Consider the following 21307-nt stretch of genomic DNA (forward strand, 5'->3'; position numbering starts at 1 on the left):
CTTGTTCCTCCCCAGTAGACCTTTGTAAACTGGTGCCATGAAATGGAAATATTCTGACTTGAAATAAACATTGGTTTGAAAATCAGTCATGATGATGTAGTGATGCAGTGGATTTCGTCAAGGAAAGGTGCTCTAAACTAGACACGTGGGACCTTCTTACAGTGTATCCAAAAGCTATATAGTCCCATTTAGGCCCACAAAATAATTTGCAATATATTATGTTGTGCCATTTTTTTTTTTTTAAAGGTGCATAATTACAGAAGGTACGGAAGGAAAATCAAAGCAATTACTGTTCCCTAACTGCTTTGGGTCAATTAAAAGCTCTTGATATGATTGTGATCCATCTCATAAATCTGACATGGCTGCATGAAGTGTTTTTTTTTGTTGTTTTTTTTTGTTTTTATTCTTTTGGAACAAATAAGATATTACAGGAATAAAGGCCTATTTTTAGTGTACAAAATTTGTTATAATTATGAAGTGTTTGTGAAATTCAATTTTTAAATACAAATTCATTCATAACACTTTTTCCCGTGAAAACTTGTAACATTTTATTCTAAATAAATAAATAAATAAATAAATAAATATATATATATATATATATATATATATATATATATTTCAGAGGTCTCCGGTTCGAGTCCAGGCTCGGACCTTCCTGGGTGGAGTTTGCATGTTCTCCCCGTGCCCGCGTGGGTCTTCTCCGGGTACTCCGGTCTCCTCCCACATTCCAAAGACATGCATGGCAGGTTAATTGGGCGCTCCGAATTGTCCCTAGGTGTGCGTGTGAGTGTGGATGGTTGTTCGTCTCTGTGTGCCCTGCGATTGGTTGGCAACTAGTCCAAGGTGTCCCCCGCCTACTGCCCAGAGCCAGCTGAGATGGGCGCCAGCACCCCCCGCGACCCTTGTGAGGAATAAGCGGTCAAGAAAATGGATGGATGGATGTGTATATATATATAAGGGTACATGGCATTTACGTTTAAAATATTTTGAGGCATATTTTTATTACAGTACAATATTAACATTTTCATTTTTTTATGTACTACTACACATTACAGCCATCTTTTTAACCCTTAAGTACCCTCTTTAAACCTTCAAGTAAAGTTGAGTTGATCTTTATTGGTATTAGTGTGTGGGGTCCGTTAATATTTTTCCATTTTTAGGTGGCCTAAAAAAAATAAAAAAATAAATAAATAATAATAATAATAATAATAATAATAATCGCTTCATTATACAAACTTGACTCAGGAGAAATGTGATTACAGACTAGATGCACAAATGAATGGCAGGTTTTCAACTAACTTTAATAAACATTTCAATGAACCGTACGTTTAGTAACAAAAAAAATAGAATCCAACAATGTACACTTTGTACAGCATAAATTACAAATAGTGTCGTGTACAGGGAGCAGCGCTACATGTGAGAAAAGGACGGCTTGAGAAACGGCCGCTGACTCTGAGGCGTAGGCACCGCCAAGAATCCCGGCGTCCTTCCCGACGAGTTACCTGTGGCGCCTTGGGACCCGCGGCCGGCAGACTGAGAACCACCTCGGGCTCCCCCTCTGGAGGCCCACGATTTGTTGGCGCTGTAGCCTCGGCTGATGGAGAGACAAAAACAAGTTGAGCCAATCAAGTTTGATTTGTGGCCGATGAGAATATCCACAACGCACCCTCTCGAGCTGGAACCTGCGCCCCCAAATCCTTTTCTCTTTTTGTTGTACTTGAAGAAGGGCATCTTCTTCCTCTTCTGGCCCTGAGCGCTCTGTCCGCGGAAATACGCGGAGGAGTCATCGTCGTCGTCCTCGTAGTCGACGGCCTCACGGCCTCGCGTCGTGTCTATCCAGCCGCTTTCGCCCCCCTCGGCTTGGGGTTCCACTGTCAACGATGCACACATGAGAATGTTTTATTTGGCACATGATTCACCGCACTCTCAAGTTGAACACAAAGCTATTATTTTGTAATACGAATAGGAACAGGTGACTACACAGGTACTCGAATTGTACGTTGTGCCATCCCGTGGAAGAATGTCACATTATTCTGCATGTCACCTCCAATGAAGTGAAATTGGCCAGTTTCCCAACACACATCTGGATCGGACTGGAGTCTTACCAGTGTTCTGCCATTTGGAGTATTTCTGCAGGACCTGGATGACCTCGGTGCCGTACTTCTCCAATTTGTCCTCGGTCACGCCGTCGATTTGCAGCAGGACTTCTGGGTCGGAGGACAGCCTCTCTGCAGATGGCGGTCAAGTAATAACAGTTATAAAAAGATGAACTTCGCAGGGATTTAACACCTGACAATTTAGGAACTCGACCTTGGGGCTAACTAGTACCCACTGGCATCATATTTTTTTTTTTTTTTTTTTTTTTTTTTAGGACGATGCACATCACTCTCACATCAAAAAGGGAGAGAAGTGACTCTGTAAGCAGCCAATACCGGTTACATGTTCATATTATTTTTGAACGAAATCCAAAATTGCTAACATGGCCATCTCTTAACTCATTCACTCCCAGTCATTTTCATTGAAGCAATCCTGTTCACTCCAGGCTGTTTTACTGGATTTTGACTGAGTTTGCAAGGCCCACAGAATATTGCGTTCTATTGCTATAAAAACATGGAATCTACCAAAGAAAGATTAAAGTCTCTTCTTTCATCATACCTGATAACTTTTTCAAGGTGGCAGTGGAGAAGATGTTGTAATAGTGAATCCCGAAGGTCTTGCCCAGCTGCTTGCAGAGCTCCACCAGCTCCTTGAGGCACTCCTGAACCTTTTGGTCCCTCTGAGAGACGTTCTTGGCCACCGCAGCTTTGTTCTTCCTGACGGTGGAAGCGCTCTCCGTCTCGTAGAAGTCCACCTGCGATGAGACAGACGGGAATGTCAGGTGTTGCGTATTGCCGCATACGCTTGCCCGGTCCCGCAAAGCAGCACAGGCGACCTGCATGTGTCCGGAGAGGACGTTGAGAGCTTTTGGTCCCGCAGAGATATAAGACACAGCTTGGCCGCCGTTGGTGATGTAAAGGTCCTCCATCAGGATGTTGTCCAGGACCAGTTTCTTGAACAGGCGGTCGGCGTTGTGCTTGGAATAAGATCCTCCCATCCCAAACATGCCTGTCTGGAGTTTGGCAGTTTTGGAACCTAAGAGAGGTTATTTAAATTTTTTGTTTTCTTTTAGTATTGCTCTCTAGCGTAATGAAACAACAACGACAGCCATGTTGGTGAGGTGCTTGTGGGAGTACCTCGTACCTACAAAGATGTCCACCAGCATGTTGAGCGTCAGGCGGTTCTGTTTAGCGGTCCGGCCGAATTTGGCTCCAACCTTCTCACAGTTTTCCTGCACGAACCTCACGATGTTCTTCACCTCTTCAGTGACATTCCTCATTTTGTATTCCTGAAAATATTTCATAAAACCACCCACAAGTGAATAACGGGAATAAATCAAATGAATTTGATTGTCATTTCAAAAATCAAATCGTTAAAAATTTTCTAAGTTGTGAAATCAGGTGTATATAAATATATACACTTTTGTCTTCTACCAGATTATTAATATCTGTTCTTATTTACTATGACATCCAAATGTGGCAGAATGCTGGACGGCTTTTCAAGACGTGTTTACAATAGCTGTCAACTACTTATGTGGCATTTTAGCACAAACTATGAATTTTAAGCTTATGTTAAAACTGATTTAGAATCAGAATAAATTACTGTTGTCTGAACATTTTGCACAGGAAGAATTATTTTTTTAATAAATGGAACCTTTAAATACATGTTTGCTGGGTTTATAAGATTAAAATGGAATCATCCAGAATTACTTGCAAAACTGAGATTTTGGCCATATCACCCAGCCCTATTATAAAAAAAAAAATTGTTCACTTAATTTTCTAAACGTAATGTCTACAAATACGTTCAAACGTACTTGCAAAATTGTTCAAATGTATTTCAATACGTTTGCATGCATTTGCCAGTCAAAAATGTTTATCCCAGAATTGGTAGTTCCACGTTTCCGTAAGTTAATAATAATAATATTGATACTAATAATACTTAATACTTAATAATAATAATGATAATATTGCAACTAGTAAGTCGGTCTTACATTTGGCCTGCTACAGTTGTCACAGGTGACGTCAGGGTTGTCCTTACAGAAGCCCCTGTTGAACGTCATCTCGCCAAAGTAGGCCAGCAGCTGAATCCTCCTGCAGTCCATCATGTTCTCGCAGAACTGCACCATGCTTTGCAGGTTGGTGAAGTGAGTGGCCTTGGTGTTCCTGTCACCCTCTCGGTCCACTGTCACGAGGAGAAACACGCGACGGCGGATTCAAAGCAGGGAACAATCGAATGCGAACTAAAACAAACGCTAACGTCACGTACTGCTGATGATCCTCTTGATGCGGAGCACGTCGCTGTAGCTGTAGAAGAGAATGCAGTGAGAGATCTCGCCGTCCCTGCCTGCCCTCCCCGACTCTTGGTAGTAGCCTTCGACTGATTTAGGCATACTGGCGTGGATGACGTAGCGCACGTCAGGCTTGTCGATGCCCATGCCGAAAGCAATGGTGGCGCAAATGACCTGGTGGTGGTGGACGCACATTAGTGGGAATGTCAAGAAAACGGGATCCGTTTTGATGTCGGTGAGCGACAGGTGAGCTCACCTGGCAGCCGTCCTGGTTGATCCACTTGGTCTGCACGTACTCTCTGTCACCGTCACTCAGACCCGCATGATAGGACAGCGCAGATAGGCCGGCCCGCTGCAGGCTTTCGGCCATGGTGTCGCAGTCGTTTCGGGACAAGCAGTAAATGATGCCTGAATCGCCTACAAGACAGATCACACGATTACAAGAAAAATAGTGAGGACGCAGTATGACATTGTGTGTTAAAATGGCCCTTCAATAGTTTACATTACCTTAACATCTATGCTAGTGGAGGGATAGACCAATTACCGGCTGGGCCGATTAAATGCGTTGATATTCGTCATATTGATGAACATCAGCAAAAAAAAATATATGACGGCTGATAAAAGATCGATTTAAAACTGTGCTTACCTCACGGAACTATTTATTTAAATTTTCAGTTACTTTATTAATGATTCTGCGGACAATGGGAATTTCCCGCACCTTCTGTTTTTGTCTGAAATTTAAACAAAGATATGTCAAAGTTGAACATTTTGCGTGTAGAATTTGGATAAATGTATTCGCTGTAGCCAACTATAGTGAGCTCTGGTATTTACTCGTGTAAGTTTAGAACTTTTTTAAGGCATACAGATTACCATGAGGGCTCCCTGAACTTTTTGTTAGAATTTTGAAACAAAGATGTCTGTAACAGTATAAAAACAAATAATTCGAATTTCTATAACAATCTCGACCCCCCGTAACATTTTGCATTATGCTTGCCTACGTTTGTTGTAGGAAATATGGTTTGAACATTTTGGTGTTATACGATGTTGAATTTTCTCAGCCGCGTTTTTACCACTTATTTGGACAATTGCGAAAGTGACGTCTTGTGATGTATGACAATCTACCACAGCAAAAGCGTGAGAAGAGGCACTAAGGAATGGTTTAAGTAAGAAGTTGAACTTTAAGTATTTTAACATAAACTTATTAGTTTATGTTACAGCTATTTTATTTCCAGCTATATTACAGGTGCATCTCTATTCTCCAACATGTCCTCCACAATAAGTGTTCATTGTAATCATCAAGTATTTACGTGGATAATGCTTCTTGATCCAACTGACACAGTCCTCGTCAACCTTTTTGGGTTTCTTGGGCAGCACAGCATATTTAAGGTTTGCTCGGTTAAAGCTCATGGTGAAGCTGGAAACACACACACACACACACACACACACACACACACACACACACACACACACAAAAGAGGAATGAGACGGCAAAAGTGCAACTCAATAGTGTAAAGTCATAAGGACACTTACACTTGCGGGCGCGTCATGTTGAGCTGGTGCAAGATATCCGTCTGCACGCGGGGGGTGGCCGTGGCAGTCAGGGCCATCATGGGCACTTTGGGGAACTTCTGACGCAGTTCGCTCAGCCTCTTGTAGTCTGGGCGGAAGTCGTGGCCCCACTGGAACATCGGCGGTCACTTAGTTAACAAGTCTGATGGGAGGGAGGTGCGGTGTCTGTCTGTCTGTGTGTACGCACATGACTGACGCAGTGAGCCTCGTCTATGACGAAGCGAGCCAGGAGGCCTCGCTCGTACAGGTTCTGCAGGGCCGAGATCAGCCTGTTGCTGGCGCTGACCTGGATGATGGAGAGGAAACACGTGTCAATCAAAGTGGCAGTTTACACAAACATATGGTGCAAGTAAGGGCTGTGTAATTGAAATTCAATTATTTCACTCCACAATTACAAACTCAGCATAACAGTTAAAAAAAAGAAAAAAAAAAAGAAGTAGTATTACTATACTAAACATCACTTTAAATTTTTGTATGAATACCGTAATATATTGAAATTTATTGAGATAATAAATTTGGGGTTTTAGTTACCTGTAACAAATTATAAATCTCAAAATATTACAGTCTGTCAAGTGAATCCAAATAATACACAGTACAAATTTCATTTTTGGAACTAAGCTGAGTTTTCAACAATATTCTAATTTCTTGCGGTGCACCTGGACATCAAACCATCACCTTCTCGGGCGTGACGTAGAGGAGTTTAATGATAGGCTCCTTCCTCGAGAGCTGCATGTAGATCCTGCTGGCTTCGCCGTCACTTTTATCACCAGACAGGCTTGTCGCCGGGATCTAAAACACCAACGATAACAACGGCTCTCAGTCACAGATGCCGGTGAAAGATTGCTCAAAAAAACAAAAAAAACCCTCCCCAACGCAAAATCAAGTAGGCTAAGCTAAGCCTACAAAGAGTTGTATTTAACAGCAAACACACATCCAGAGAGGTCAGCTTCTGGATTTGATCCACAATGAGAGATTTGAGTGGCGAGATGACCACGGTGACTCCTGGTGACAGGCAGGCAGGAAGTTGGTAGCACAGACTTTTACCGCCACCTGCAAGCATACGCAACCATTTGAGGTTGAACATCTCCTACTGACGTCGTCATAATTATGTGAGGTGCCAACCTGTGGGCATGAGCACAAACTCGTCCTCCGCGAGGATGGCGGCGTTAATGGCTTCCAGCTGGTTGAAGCGGAACTGATGGAGACCGAAGCGCTTGTGGAAGATCTTCATCATTTCCGGCGAATGGGAGAAGGTGAACCCTCGGAAACGGTCGTGTGCCGGGTTTCGGAAGGTGGGTTCTGACATGGGAAGTAGGTTTCATTTATAGCGTAACTTCATGCTGGGACAGACAAAAGTATTACGACACATCTTAGAATATGTACCCTTGTCCTCATTAGACTTTGACTGATATGAGATTATGACAGTATGATAACCATGAGAAAAAATATAATAGTATTAAAATTACAGCTTTAAAAACACAAAATATATATAATGTGTATCATGTCAAGTTTCAAGTCGTCTTAGTAAGTTACAGGATCCCATCACTGCTGAGCTATTTTTAGAACTGACCTTTTGGCTACTCATGCTGTCCTTGCAGCTAACTAGTACACACTGGCACATTTTTTTATTTTTTTATTTATTAAGACAATAAACATTAATCAGAGCAAAATGCACGTGTGTTCTGCGTCTCTAACCCTGCTAGCAGAGAAGAAGGGAAAAAATAAGTCCCGGTATTAGCGGTAACTTTTAACCTTGACTTGAATCAGCACCAGAGTAGGCTCTTTCATTTTCATTAAAAACAAAACAAAACGTGTCTTCTTCCAGTTTGACCGGTTTTGTTTTTGTTGCAGATGTTTAATCGAGAATGTTTTCTCAGTGACTTACCAGGAGAGAAAATCTTTGCAGGTTTGGGTGGTGGCGCAGGCGTTGCAGGTTTCTTCTCCCACGAGAACTTGCTCGGCCCACCTTCCTTCACGGCTGCCATGATGGAAGTCTTCAGCGGCGCTGCGGAATTTTGGGGTTCGTCGAAGTAGCCAGGAATGTCCGATTCGTCCAAGTCATCAATGTCAAAGTCGTCAAGGAAAAAGTCGTCATCGGGATCAATGAGGTCCGCGGCTGTGACGTCTGGTTGTGGGTTGGATTTAACCTGCGCTGGAGTCTCTGTCGTCGTCTTTGGCGAGAAGAAAAGATCTTCACGGTCCACGTCTATGATGGTCTTCTTGACACTGGAGATATTGTGAGGTGTTTTTGAGCTGCTGTGGCTTAATGGAGAATCGCAGATGCTGTCAATTTCCACAACTGATTCTGAGCATGGGTTTTCTTTCATAAGGGTGTCAGATTGACCAAGGTCACAGTCCACAGAGGATCTCCTGATCTGAGGCGTCTTCTTTGAGACCGCGGGTAAAAAGCTGCTGGATGAACCCGAGCAAGATTCGTCTTTGGAGATGGGATCCGAGATCACAGTACTGTCAGGCTGCTGAGTCTTCAGCAAGGAGTCACCACCGGTAATGAGAATCCTCTTCCTGGAGGGGGGGACAAGGAGGCGGAGCAGTACAGTCACACAGTGATGGAACGTAATGAAGAAATGTGGAGTTGCACCGACCTTTGAGCCCTCTTCAGCAGAAGCTCGTGTCCGCAAGACAGCGCGATGAGCTCGTGCTCAGGGATGGAATCCACCAGAGCACAAATACGCTCCATGATGGTGTACAATTCATCACCTGGGAGGGAAAATATACAGATTATTTCACATCAGGGGAAAAACAAATGAACAAAGAATGACGCGCTCACTTTTCTTCTCTGTCGAGTGCTCATCAGAGGCTTGACGAGGGGTCACGGTAGATCCTTTGGACTGCAAATGATTATTAACGTTGTTTGACTTGGATCTGTTCAAAAGAACAACAAATCATCACAGCTAATAAGGAAATATTCCAGCAGAATGCTTCAGTGCATCGTGGATTATTTAGCTACACGACTGGTGAATCGATTCAAAACGCCTTTCAGTATTAATTTATTTATCACCTTTGAAAGACAGCATTTGGTTAATTCTTGTCATAAAACTTATTACATTGTGCAGGTGCACCTAATGTTGACAGCAATAAAATAATGAGTTTTCAAGAAAACAACTTGGCTCACAAGGACTCCACAGGAGATTTGCTGTAATAGCTCTCTGGAGATGGCGGTATGTAGTCAAGGTCATCTTCAGGCGCCGCACTGACATCCAACTTAATAACCGACTTCGGGTCAACCCATTCTTTATCATCTAAGAATGATGGCCAAAGGGGCACCATGAGTTTTCCATTTGAAACCTTTTAAAATGCAATAATGAACAAATAAAACTGCAGCAAAAAAGTATGTTACCTGCGATGGGCACGTCATTATTTTCGTCTTCACTGTCACTAACAACACACTTTAGGTAAGGATGGCGTCTTCTTGGTGTTTTAATTGGAGAATCGTCCAGTTCACTCTCTGCTAGTTCTACTACATCAGTTTGATCAGGAATCCCTTCAATCTCATTTGTTTTTAAACAACACTGCCCCCCTGTGGATTCTGTATTCCCTTCAGCTGCGACTTGCTTGCTATCAGTCTTGCTTACATTTCCACTGAATGAGGCATTCTTTGCCTTGGTTGGAGTTTCAAAGTCATCTAGGTCATCCCAGTCGTCAATCTCGAATCCAAGTGATGCATCCAAATTTACAGGGGTACTGACGTTGGTACTTCCTGGTCCCTCATATTTAGGTTGCGATGGACACGCTGAACCAGAAGATTCCCGTGACGATGGACACTGAAAAGCAGGAACACTGTCTGGGCTGACAGCCATGTTGCATTTGGAACTTACAGAGAAGAAGTTGTTGACTTTGGAACTGGGAGAGGTCAAGGGCTTGTTTGAAAACGTCACAACAGGTTGAGTCACCAAACTGTTCTTAGGGACATTGACATTCCTGCTTGCCAAAACATTTGGGATAGTTACCTTGCTGGAGGTTTTCGTCAAGATCGTACCTGCTGGGGACTTCTTTTTAAAAGAAAATGGCCTGAAATAACAACAGGAGAGAAATGAACATGCTGTATTGCAGTCTTGCAGATGGGACTTGTGTGTAGCCATAATTCAATAGAGAGAGTCAATGTTTAGTACGTTTTTGGAAAGAGGGAGAAACACACACACACACACACACACACCCACACACACCCCCACACACAAAAGGACATGAACAATTTGTTATTCCAGTGTGACAATTTCAGTTGATTAGTAATGGCAAACGCACAGAAACAAAATACTAGCTTAGTGCACTGTTATTAACGCCATTAAGTATGGCGTACCTAAAAATGCAACATAAGCACATATCGACTTGATGCTTCCTAATTACAGTCAAACAAAACATGACTATATTCACTAGCTCTAACGTCAGCGTTTATGACCCCGTTTTTACACCGTAGGTTACTTATTAATCACTAGAAGCTAACTAGAGCAATTAGATTGGGACACTCCTGTGAACTGACTTTTCCACTCACCCCGATTTAGGTTTAGCCAGAGACCGTTTGCTTTGGGCGGTGTTGCTGTGTCTCGCAAGCTGCTCCTTCAAATTATTTTGAGGAAGACTGGACATTGTTGCTAAAGAGCTGAGCTAGCGGCTAGCTAGCTAGCTGGCAAGCCAACTTTGTCCGCGCTAACTTCACCGTTTATTCAAGAGTTTGTCACGCCGTCGGAGGTGACAAACGGTAACAGGGACAAGCCGAAAGAGACCGTCGCGGGTTTTAAAAAGCTACATTTATAAAATGAAAGCCAGTGGAGTTTGCAGGAATAGGTCCAGGTCAGACAAGGCGCCTAATCAACGCGGATACTCTATTGGTCGAGAGGTTGCGCCGCTGAGGATTTTGGGATATGTCGTTTACAGGATGTTGCCGGCCGAGTGCTGTGCTTTCATAAAGAATGGATCATTATTTTAATTAATGCAACCATGTTTGTAGTTTTGGTTTGAATTGATGGACACATTTTGCATATGCTGAAATTAATTTCTTATATTTTGTTCCTTTTGTAAAGCCTATTATGACACAGTACAGTTCTGTCAGTACAACAAACACAAATGCTGTTCAATATGTAAGCACTCATATTGTCACATGAATGCCTCTCTGAAGGAATCAAAACTGGGCATTATTATTAGTTGGAATACATAGATTATTATCTTAAAAAATATATATACTGCATGTTTGACATGTTTAATGGGCACATTTTCTTTAATTACACATGTACTGTATAAAATTGAATATACTACCTAACCTAACAAACTCACTCATCCATATTAACAGTTTGACTGTACAATGGACAAAGTTTAATGTCAAGATTGTTTGCCTAACTCTGTTAAACTTTTGTTATGATTGTTATTTTTTTCTAGATGAAAGCCCAAATATAGCCAGAAGCATGTATTTTAATTAAACATCGTATGGATGATCTACAAAAACACTTGAGACAAAATGCCCCTGAGACAAAATGGATTTATTAGCAAGAGGTAACCCGGAAACATAATTGTTTGTTAAAATCAGCAATGTCTTTGATTTTATATATATTTATATTTATTTAATTTTCTTACAAAATGGGGAATATTTCATTAAGGTGTGGTAACATGAGGGTTGAAAGATAATTTTCATACCACTGGGTATTGCTAACAGCAAAAATGTTTATTTGTTCATATACCTTATAAGAGTATTGTATGTGCATGTATAAGTGTCTACAGTATAAGTATATAGTATTATTTTGTCTGTGTTGCATGCCTGCCACGTGAGCTTCAAAAGTGTCCTGTACATACATAGTAAAAATACATACAAATATTCACAGAATAAGCACTACATTACTATAATTCCTGCTAACAGAAATGGTTATAGACAGGATTACAGTATAAATGCAAAACACTTGTTGATTCCTACTCTAAAGTCATGGTTTCAAGACCACACTGTTGTAGCATTTTTGTATTGAAGCTTGCTATATGTTGATATATATTTTAAAGGATCACACCATTCCACATTGAGGGATATGCAGGGTTAGCATGTACAAAATGTACAGCACGTGTCAGAGAAGTGAATTAACAACAAGGTACAAAATACTTTCTCATGTTTATATAAAGAGCTGGTCACTCTCGTAGACTACTACAAAAATAGTGTTCGAATGCTGCAGGCGGAGGTCATTCACTTACGTTTTTATCATATTGTTAATAAACAGCAATGCATATAACAGAGTGATATACTGTCACGTTCCACAATCACTGGAACAGCAAGATGGACAGATTGTCTTTTAATTACAGAGGAGCAACAACCTTTTAAACTCTACACAAGTATCGCTCAACACTTACCATCTTTTTTCTTTTTCTTTTGAAAAGTACTTAAAAAAAAGTTAAAAATAAATATTTTTTTAATTTAAACAATCGTGTTATATTGAACTGGTGTACTCTTTACAATAAATAACTCAGAAGAGGTGTAACCTGTCATCTATGAGTGATGACTGACACTATTTTGCACAGTCAGGACAGGAGACCCAGAAACGAATTTATACAAAACAAAAAGACCACAAAAAAAAGGTTGGGAGCAATTTGAAAATATTGATGAGCATCGCTTTCCAACACTTTGCTATTTATCTGCAGTTCCTGCCACAGACCCAACCGTAATATATATAATTTAATATAGTATTATAAATGATCAACTCAACATGATTATTAGTCAACAAGGTAACAGTCTTTCATCACCACCTTTTCATCACCACCAAATTACAATTTTTTTTTTAATGTGACCAAACCAGGCACTATTAATAGCTTCTGTTTCTTGAATGTGCCATTGTGACATTTTGTCCTGGATGCTGTCAGTATAAAAATAGTCTATGGTGCAAAACATTTGTTGCAGAGCAGAAATGAAGAGACGAACTTTTTGTTTTGGTTTAGGAAGCATAGAGATGGTTCGCTTACCACCGAATGTTGTTCCCACGTACGTCTTCCTTTGCGCGCGCACAATCTCTTGTGTTCTCTGTGCTCTTTTACCTGATTTGATGCGCTTTTTACAATGCTACATTGGTTGCGGACAAACTAATACTTATGGATAAACCCGAAGTAAAGATAGCTGGCAAGTGTAAAAATGTACACAAAGCAAAATAATGTCATCGGTCACATGGATTTGAACGTGACCAACCAAGGCGACCTCTGTTATTATGCTTTAAAAAAAGATATTGTAATTAACAAAAGATTCAACATATCTTCTGTCATCAAACAAACAACCGTAAACATCTACTGTACAGAAGAGCAAATATCTTGTACAACAATGCAAAAGTGGATGTGTATGTGAACTGATGTGTCGTATTAACAGAGAAGATAACATAGCATAGAGGACCGCCCCTTCGCCTCATCAGTTGGACACTTTTGGCTCAATTCTGAGGGACGCTTCGTACATGCTTTCTTCATCCAGAACGCAGCTCCCGTCCAGTAGGTACTGCGCTACCTGGAGCACAAACCGAAATTGGCCAAATTCAACAACAGAAAAAGAACAGCAGTGAGTAAGCAGTAAGTTCCTAGTCACTGTACATTTTCAGTACAGTAAACATAAATACATTTGCAAATCGTTGAATATGTGACATTGTCGAGTGATTCCAAATTAGCATGCACTGAGACATCATCAGGTTTCTCGACTCTAGTGCATTTTTGTTCCAAACACACAGTAAAAAATTATTTTGAGTAAATTTGACTCTATTTAGAGTGGGACCAAATAGACTCAGTTTTAGAGTAATCCATCCATCCATCCATTTTCTTGACCGCTTATTCCTCACAAGGGTCGCGGGGGGCTGCTGGCGCCTATCTCAGCTGGCTCTGGGCAGTAGGCGGGGGACACCCTGGACTGGTTGCCAACCAATCGCAGGGCACACGGAGACGAACAACCATCCACACTCACACGCACACCTAGGGACAATTCGGAGCTCCCAATTAACCTGCCATGCATGTCTTTGGAATGTGGGAGGAGACCGGAGTACCCGGAGAAGACCCACGCGGGCACGGGGAGAACATGCAAACTCCACCCAGGAAGGTCCGAGCCTGGACTCGAACCGGAGACCTCAGAACTGGGAAGCGGACGTGCTAACCACTCGACTACCGTGCCGCCCCCAGTTTTAGAGTAATAGTTACAAAAATAAAAAATAAAAGTGACTCAAGGGTGGAGGAACAAACTCACAACCTTCAGCCTAGGTTTTATTTTCTCCCTGATCCATGTAGCTCCTGCTTTCTGTTAGTATGTCGCTCGTGACAGTTGCAGCTGATTCCATGCGATCTTTCAACTCCAAGAGACCAAAAACGATGTCTTTGGTTGCTTGGAGATAAGAAAACTGTAGCAGGGCCAAAGCTCAAGTGGTAGTGTGGCAGTCTCTCCAAGCTGAAGGTCGAGAGTTCGTTCCTCAACCCTTGAGTGACTTTTATGTTGTTGTTTTTTTTGTATTGTTTTTTTCAATTTTTTATTTTATTCTCTAAAAGCCTACTCTAAAAGTCTATTTCGTCCCTCTCTAAACAGAGTCACGTTTACTCCACAGAATTTATTGTGCAGAGTATCTCTTTTGTGAGGAGTGTACAACAGGAGGTGGGCGCATCAATGAGTTTTGAGCGTCCGCCATTCGTCATCGCTCAGCAAAATAGGACGTCCGAAAAATGCGGTCAGTTGATGTCTGGGTAGTTTAGGTAATCATCAAAAAGATGACTTGAAGGCAAGTTGTCTAACCTTTGGTTGAAGATCAAGCTTGTACGCCGTTTGCTGAAACTGTCGGATTTCTCGGATGATGTGAGAAATCTGAAAATGAGTAGAACCGAAATATTAGTTAATTGTTAAACACAAAAACAGAACGCAAGAGGACATGTGGATAGCAGTGGGGGCATCTCACCATCCTCATCTTTGAAAAGTTGACCAAATTGTCTTCGGTGTAGTTTGGTGTTCCCTCCTCGATGAAGGCCAGGTCTGTGAGGTACATGCCCAGATAGGGTACACATGGAGGATCACAGCTGGAGGGGGGAGGAAAAAAACAAACAAACACATGATCCTTTTGTGAAGCCACTTGAAAAACATAAAAACAGCTCAATCAAAAACCTGACTCACTTCTTCAGAGCCTCTCTCAGGTTTTTGAACCTCCCCTCCGAAGACACCAGCTTCTGCAGCTTGTCAATCAGTCCTTTTGTCTGCAGGGAACATTGGCTTTGCCGTTGAAAAAAAAAACCACACTCACACACAGTTGTGTGTAAAGTGTCGTTTTGTTACACACCTGCTTGGACACCTTGAGCCAGGTCTTTTTGAGACGGAAGACAGAACTTCGGTTGAGGGAGGAGGTGATCTCAAGCACGGCGTTGTAGTTATGGAGACAGCGGCAAATGTCGGCCACGGCCACCCATTTCTCGATGACGGCCACTCGGGTGACCACGTCGTCCGAGCGCAGGATCTCTGTGGCGATCAGGTTGCTTATCTGGCACGAGGGAGGACCAGAAAATATGGAGGATTTTCATCAAATGAGGGCGGCTCGAGAACATATGTCCCAAGTTCCTCGTACTCTGGAAACTGACATGACTCGGACTTGACATACATCATTGAAGTGCTTTGTCGTCCTCATAATGTAGGGTGTCTTCTCATTCTTGTCATTTTTCATCCAGCCTTGACCAAAAAATTCCCTGTCAAAATGAGGATCATTACTTTTAAGGATTTCCCCGCCCCCCATTTATAACAAAATACATGAAAAGGCGGTTACACTCACTCATATGGGATGACCTTAAAGACCAGATGGTCCAGCAGGGTGAGCTGCTCTGCAACCTCCAAGGCTGAGTGATTCTCGAAGGGGTCGGCTTTCCCTGAACCCACCTGAACGGGAAAAAGCACTAATGATCAGATGGACGTTTGGCATATGACAGAGGTTTTTATTCCCTAAGCTGGAGCCCCAGATGTTCCCCTTGTCTTCTATTGTCCCAACAAAATGTTAAGAGACACAAAATCTCACTGGAATGACATTTAATAAAGTAACAACATATAATATCTTGGGGTGTCAGGTGATTAAAAGTTTTAATCATAATTAATTGCATGCCTTCAATTGTTAACTCACGATTAATCACAAATGTTATATCTTCTAAATGTACAATAAAATGTACAATATTTTTTCCCTAAGTTTTCATACTAAACTAATAGAAATGTGGCTGCATGTTTTAGTCATTGATACAGTAATTTCATAATAATTCATAAAATTGAGTATGGTTAAAAAAACAAAAAACAAAAAAACAAGTGTGATATTAATTTGCGTTGAGGTCATTTGTCTGCCACTAGATGGCATAATTGCATTTGTAAGACGGTGACAGCTCATTTTTAAAATTGTAAAATACAACTTGACCCCAGTCTCCACAAATATATGCATTATTATATTACATTTATTACTGCTAAATTTTGATGTGGACATGTCTTGTGTGTTGCGACTGGAATTCCTCTAGTACAGGCGTTCCAAGTAAGGGGCGGTCATTAACTCATTCCAACCCAAAAACGTGTAAATAGGTTTTTGGGAGTGAAGGATAAAGTATTAAAAACATATTTACACGTTTTTGGGTTGGAATGAGTTAATCAGCGAATCGTACGTTAAAATTTTTTGTTGCGTTATAGAACTTTAAATTAACTCAAAATTGAAGCACTAATTTTGACATGTACCCCTAATAATATCCTTAAAAATAGAGAAACTAAAAAACTCAGTAAATACTGTATAACATATGGGGAAGAACCATCAGGATAAAGTAACAAACGTCACTCACTAGTTGTGTCACATCTTCAAGAGCAATTTGATTGTCACCGTGATCATCCTGAGTTAGAGTTCTGACAGCACAAAAAATACAGAAGTTAAAGTAGTCTTTAAGATGGCAAAAATGTGCGCTTTTAAGTGTAAATATGAAGTGACGCACCTGATGATATTGGCAGCCGCTTTACGCTCTTGAGTCAGCAGCTCAGGATCATGCATCACTTCCTCCAGGAAGGCGATTACCTTTGTTTTCAACTCATTGTTACTCTCAAAGTCCTGGAATAGAAAGAAAGGATGGATTTTTATTATTTAAGGAACATTTATGAAAAAAAAATGTTATACTAGCATGAGCTTGTGTTTCTGCCTTGTTGGTGTGAATGTCTTCAAATGCAGATTATTTCCAACAACATGGATCATGGATGGATTTGAAGGAAGTCTTTGTACAGTATCTGTGTATCTACTACATACTAATAGTCCCAGAATTAGAATCAGCAGCCCAAATGAGTCGCGGGTTAGTTTTCATCAAGTAGCTAATCAGAACAAAAATAGTTATCAGGACTTACCTAATTGTTTGTTGATATACCGGTAGGTCAGTAAATGTACCGGTACAATATGTTTTTTGAAAGTTTTGGGCCATTAGCTGAAAATGTTTGGGTACTGTGGACTTTTTTTGCATTCAAGCTTTAAAACTTGTATTTACCTGCGAGTGTTTGGACACCCAGTGTCTGAGAACATTCAGAACTCTGTTGGTTGCCGCTCGTCTGATCACAAACTCTTTGTCGCCATTCCTCTGATCGGTTGGGAAGCCTGTATGGAATATTTGAACAGACAGGCAACAGTATTCCTTCATGGAGGTTCTGAAAGTTTACTTTCTCACGGGTATCTTGACAGTCTGGAAATATATATGGTGATTTTGGAGCGGATAGTGAATGTGCACCTGTGCTGGCGAGGGACATCCTTCGATACTTTTCCTTGGTGGGTGTGCCCTCATTGGCTCCGGCTGTAGCAATGGCGAAGGCGGAGGCAGCGGACAGGGCACTGCGGTTGTTGTCCAACTCTCGACATGAGGACATCACCATCCCGTTGTTGTAGGAGAACAGAGAGAACTCTGAAACAAGATTCAAAATGCTGTGGTGTCAATTTGACAGTTATGTACTCGACCGGCGGCTCTCAATTATTATTAGGGGTGTGAATTGCCTAGTACCTGACGATTCGATTCGTATCACGATTCACAGGTCACGATTCGATTCGATACCGATTAATCCCGATACGAATTTATAAGTCGATTGTTGCGATTTTTTTTCATTCAAATTTAGAAAATACTAATCAGTAAGCTTGTAGAGTGTAAGATTTATATGAAAATGTATTATTTATTTATCTGAAATTTCAGTCTTGTAGAGGTTGTAATCTGTTTCATGTTTGAACAGCATTAAAATAAAATATTAAGGCTTAATGTTCCGTTCATATAACATTCTTCCATGCTCAAGGTGCGAATCCTCACCCGAAGTCAGACGTTTTGTTGAATATTTTTCCATTAAAAATGGAAGATTAAAAATCGATTCACACACACACACACAAAAAAAAAAAGGCAATGATGATAAGACGTTGAATCAGTAAGACTACCGAATGAACAATTCTGAGCTCTTAAAAAAAAAAAAAAAAAAAAAAAAAAAATTCGATTTTTTTTATTGAATCGATTCGAGAATCGCGATCGCGCGATGTAGTATCGCGATATATCGCCGAATCGATTTTTTTTTAACACCCCTAATTATTATTATTATTTTTTTACATCAAATACCACCTCATTTTGAACTCAACTTTAAAATAAAATGGTGCAGTCGGTGTCAGTTCATCAAAAACGAGGGAGAGTTTATTTTAAAAAAAAGTTATAGCATATTTGATATTCTTGTCAAAATTAGAACTGTGCGTAAATATAGTAAAAAATAAACAGAAAAAGTACTTCAACTTGATATTTGCAATTTCGGGAGAAATTGCGTGTGAATACTGAAAGGCTGAATAAAAAAAAAAATGAAGCATGTGGAATAGTTTACAAATTAAATGTTGAAGTTGGAATGGTTTTAATCAGTGTTGAATTGAGTGGATTGAGTGGGTCAGATGAAACGCCATATCATGTAAAATGAGATAGCAAATTAATGGGCTAGACTCAATTCTTAGTTAGAGACCAATTGGTGTCTATAGGACTGAATCATTCTTTGGCCTCTGGGTGTAGTTCCTCAAAGTAACCACCAGATGCCGCCAAACCTGTACAACTAAGCCACCCACTCAGCATTGCCCGGACATTCCATATAAGATACAAATTAAATATAAATAAATGATATCCTGAATTAAATAATAATACACAACACAACTATATTCGATAATTGTTAACCTGATTTTTGGATCAATGTTTGTAACACATTGAAAGCCAACTATGAAGTTTTTCTGTCTTTCTTTTTCTTTTCTTTCATTTATAAGCGATACTGTCTTTTATCGCTGATAATATTGCTGTAACTGCATTGAAAAGATTGTCCGTATGTATTGTTTGATTTAACAAAGATATATACAAGATGTGCAACAGAGATTAGAATTAACCTGTTAAATTCAAGCTGAGAGAATTTGGGATTTAACATGCAATGTATATATATGTTATTCATGCTTGCTTAATTAATATATATATGATTTTATTGATTTTAACGTTCATCATTTGTCGAATAGAGCTGAAGACCTTGACATATTTTTATGTATGACTCATCATGCAACGCTGTGTATCCATGACACATTTGTAAGGAATGTATGACCTCATCATGACTCATCTTCATGGCACGTCGGTGGAAGATTACTGAAAATGAGTTCCAGCAAGTGCGCTTTGATATGAGAAGGTGCGCGGAGAGACATTCACCGGAAGGAGTCAGTGGTGTGGCCCAAGAGTATAAAAGGCCGTCACCAACTCTGAGCTAGGCCCCCTTTTCACCCTGCGATGTGTCTGTACAGAGTGCATTCTCGAAGATGGAATATAACTGCCTGCCTGGACTTTGGATTTTTACGAAGGACTGGGATTAAGCCGTGGTTGGACCCTTTCTTCAATGATTGGTAATGTACAAATCTTTTAGCAATAATGATGTATAATAGGAAGATATGAATGACTAATCGCGTGTTAGGGTGGGGGCCATTTAATACACTCTCATATCTTCAAAATTATTTTTGCCAAAAACATCTTATTGTCAATCAGGTCTTAAGCTTTTCCGAGGAATGATCAATCTTGTAAAGCTTATTGTAAAAGGTTATATTATTCCTAATCTCCTGTTTTATTTTGTTTTATTTTATTTTATTTTATTTTATTTTGATTGATTTAAAGTTTTATCATTAAATGTGATTTTTGATTTATATTGGTTGTCTTATTATTGTTAATAAAATTATTTAAAAGACAAGGTTCGTATTAATCATTCTACTATCTTGTCTCATATTGTTTTGATTTTATTATATTTATTTTTGGACGTTTTAATAAGTCCCTTTCATTTGTTTATGATTTTATTTTTATAAGGAGGTCGTTCTATAAGACCTTCTCATTTGTTTGTGATTTTATTTTATTTATTTGAGGTCGTTCTATAAGACCTTCACATTTGTTTATGATTTTATTTTTATTCTTTGGTCGTTTTATAAGACCTTAATGTTTGATTATGATTTTATTTGGGACGTTTGATGAGCCCTCATTATTTTTTTGATTTTATTTTATTTATTTTGGACATTTTGAGTCCACCTCATTATTTTTTCCAAGACGGACAACAGTAACGGACGTCTGGAAGAAGGTAAGTGCATTTGAATAACCTCTAACCAATGCTTCCATCTGTATTAATATAAGTCAAATACTCCTAATCGATATGTAACAAATCCGTATGATCCTAACAAGGATTATTAAATTACTAGGTCAATAACAAATGCAAACAACTCAGAGAAGTGGAGCTGCCAATGAAGTGAGGTGTACATGCTAGCATTCCTGGGCTCTGTGTGTGTGGTTACTCACTCAGGATTGATAGGTGTATGAAAACGGATTGGCCTCATGATAAGATGACAGTGAACAAACCTAGGTGAATCCACTTTGATATATCGGCTTATTTAATTCCCGTCTCCTCACGCTGACGCCTTAGAGCTGGTGAGGAAAAAGGGGAATTTCTAACCCTTTAATTGGAGAGTCGATCAGGACATATTTCCCGATTTAAGTCCTGCGGGTAAGCGGAAGTTGACATGTGGCGCCCAGACGTGGGGCTCGATTGACTCATTTTTGTCAAAATCGGGATCGATCGAGGCCCAAAACAGGAACCCGAGTAAGTGCGGCTCTGAGCGGAGGGCACAGTGCTTGGAGCTGATAGCGAACTCGCTGATAAATTGTCATGTCATACGACCCTGAGCTAACACAAAATAGTCTCTTTGATGAATAGTGTTTCATGGAAAAGAGCTTCTTTAATTGTGAAAATCTAGTGTGATTTTTGAGTTGAAGTTGATTGTACTATTTTGTGTTAATGAAACGGTGACTGGCCCCCCCAGGAGACTTACACTCAAACAGAGGCTGAGTGTGAGAGAGCCATTCAAA

The 21307-nt window shown here is 40.4% G+C and overlaps 2 protein-coding genes across 4 annotated transcripts in view; both read right to left on the bottom strand.

Moving 5' to 3' along the window:
• Window positions 1–1280: 1280 nt before the first annotated feature.
• Window positions 1281–10815, bottom strand: blm (BLM RecQ like helicase). Of its 3 annotated transcripts, none has more exons than XM_077516941.1 (22): window positions 10461–10815; window positions 9922–9982; window positions 9312–9735; window positions 9087–9213; window positions 8742–8836; window positions 8557–8671; window positions 7839–8476; window positions 7076–7252; window positions 6885–7003; window positions 6629–6742; window positions 6141–6239; window positions 5915–6063; window positions 5692–5798; window positions 4641–4801; window positions 4363–4558; window positions 4088–4278; window positions 3241–3385; window positions 2933–3132; window positions 2656–2851; window positions 2106–2228; window positions 1667–1871; window positions 1281–1594 (listed from the first exon to the last, which is right to left on the bottom strand). In XM_077516941.1, the coding sequence occupies exons 1-22, from the start codon at window positions 10553–10555 to the stop codon at window positions 1411–1413; spliced, it is 3921 nt and encodes a 1306-aa protein (XP_077373067.1). In that variant the 5' UTR covers window positions 10556–10815; the 3' UTR covers window positions 1281–1410. The 3 variants fall into 3 exon arrangements, with proteins under 3 accessions (XP_077373067.1, XP_077373066.1, XP_077373065.1); XM_077516940.1 differs by having other exon boundaries at window positions 9312–9831; XM_077516939.1 differs by having other exon boundaries at window positions 9312–9982.
• A 788-nt stretch (window positions 10816–11603) lies between these two features.
• The window catches only part of rasgrf1 (Ras protein specific guanine nucleotide releasing factor 1), a 44493-nt gene continuing 34789 nt past the window's right edge, over window positions 11604–21307 (bottom strand). Inside the window, exons 17-27 of the mRNA XM_077516942.1 lie at window positions 17657–17827; window positions 17420–17526; window positions 16883–16995; window positions 16736–16796; window positions 15703–15806; window positions 15535–15619; window positions 15220–15417; window positions 15057–15136; window positions 14845–14962; window positions 14685–14753; window positions 11604–13424 (exon numbers count right to left, since the gene is read on the bottom strand). Of these exons, the coding sequence (XP_077373068.1) occupies window positions 13332–13424; window positions 14685–14753; window positions 14845–14962; window positions 15057–15136; window positions 15220–15417; window positions 15535–15619; window positions 15703–15806; window positions 16736–16796; window positions 16883–16995; window positions 17420–17526; window positions 17657–17827 (1199 nt within the window). The 3' untranslated portion in view covers window positions 11604–13331. The remainder of the gene's footprint in view (window positions 13425–14684; window positions 14754–14844; window positions 14963–15056; window positions 15137–15219; window positions 15418–15534; window positions 15620–15702; window positions 15807–16735; window positions 16797–16882; window positions 16996–17419; window positions 17527–17656; window positions 17828–21307) is intronic.

The sequence above is a fragment of the Festucalex cinctus genome, chromosome 3, assembly GCF_051991245.1.
Source record: "Festucalex cinctus isolate MCC-2025b chromosome 3, RoL_Fcin_1.0, whole genome shotgun sequence".
Taxonomy (NCBI): Eukaryota; Metazoa; Chordata; class Actinopteri; order Syngnathiformes; family Syngnathidae; genus Festucalex; species Festucalex cinctus.

Coding starts and splice junctions, on each gene's coding strand:
- blm (XM_077516939.1), bottom strand. CDS start 10,555: ATGTCCAGTCTTCCTCAAAATAATTTGAAGGAGCAGCTTGCGAGACAC. Junction 6,743..6,884: donor AGAAGCTGACCTCTCTGGAT/GTGTGTTTGCTG, acceptor TTGGTGTTTTAG/ATCCCGGCGACAAGCCTGTC. Junction 4,559..4,640: donor TCAACCAGGACGGCTGCCAG/GTGAGCTCACCT, acceptor CACCACCACCAG/GTCATTTGCGCCACCATTGC.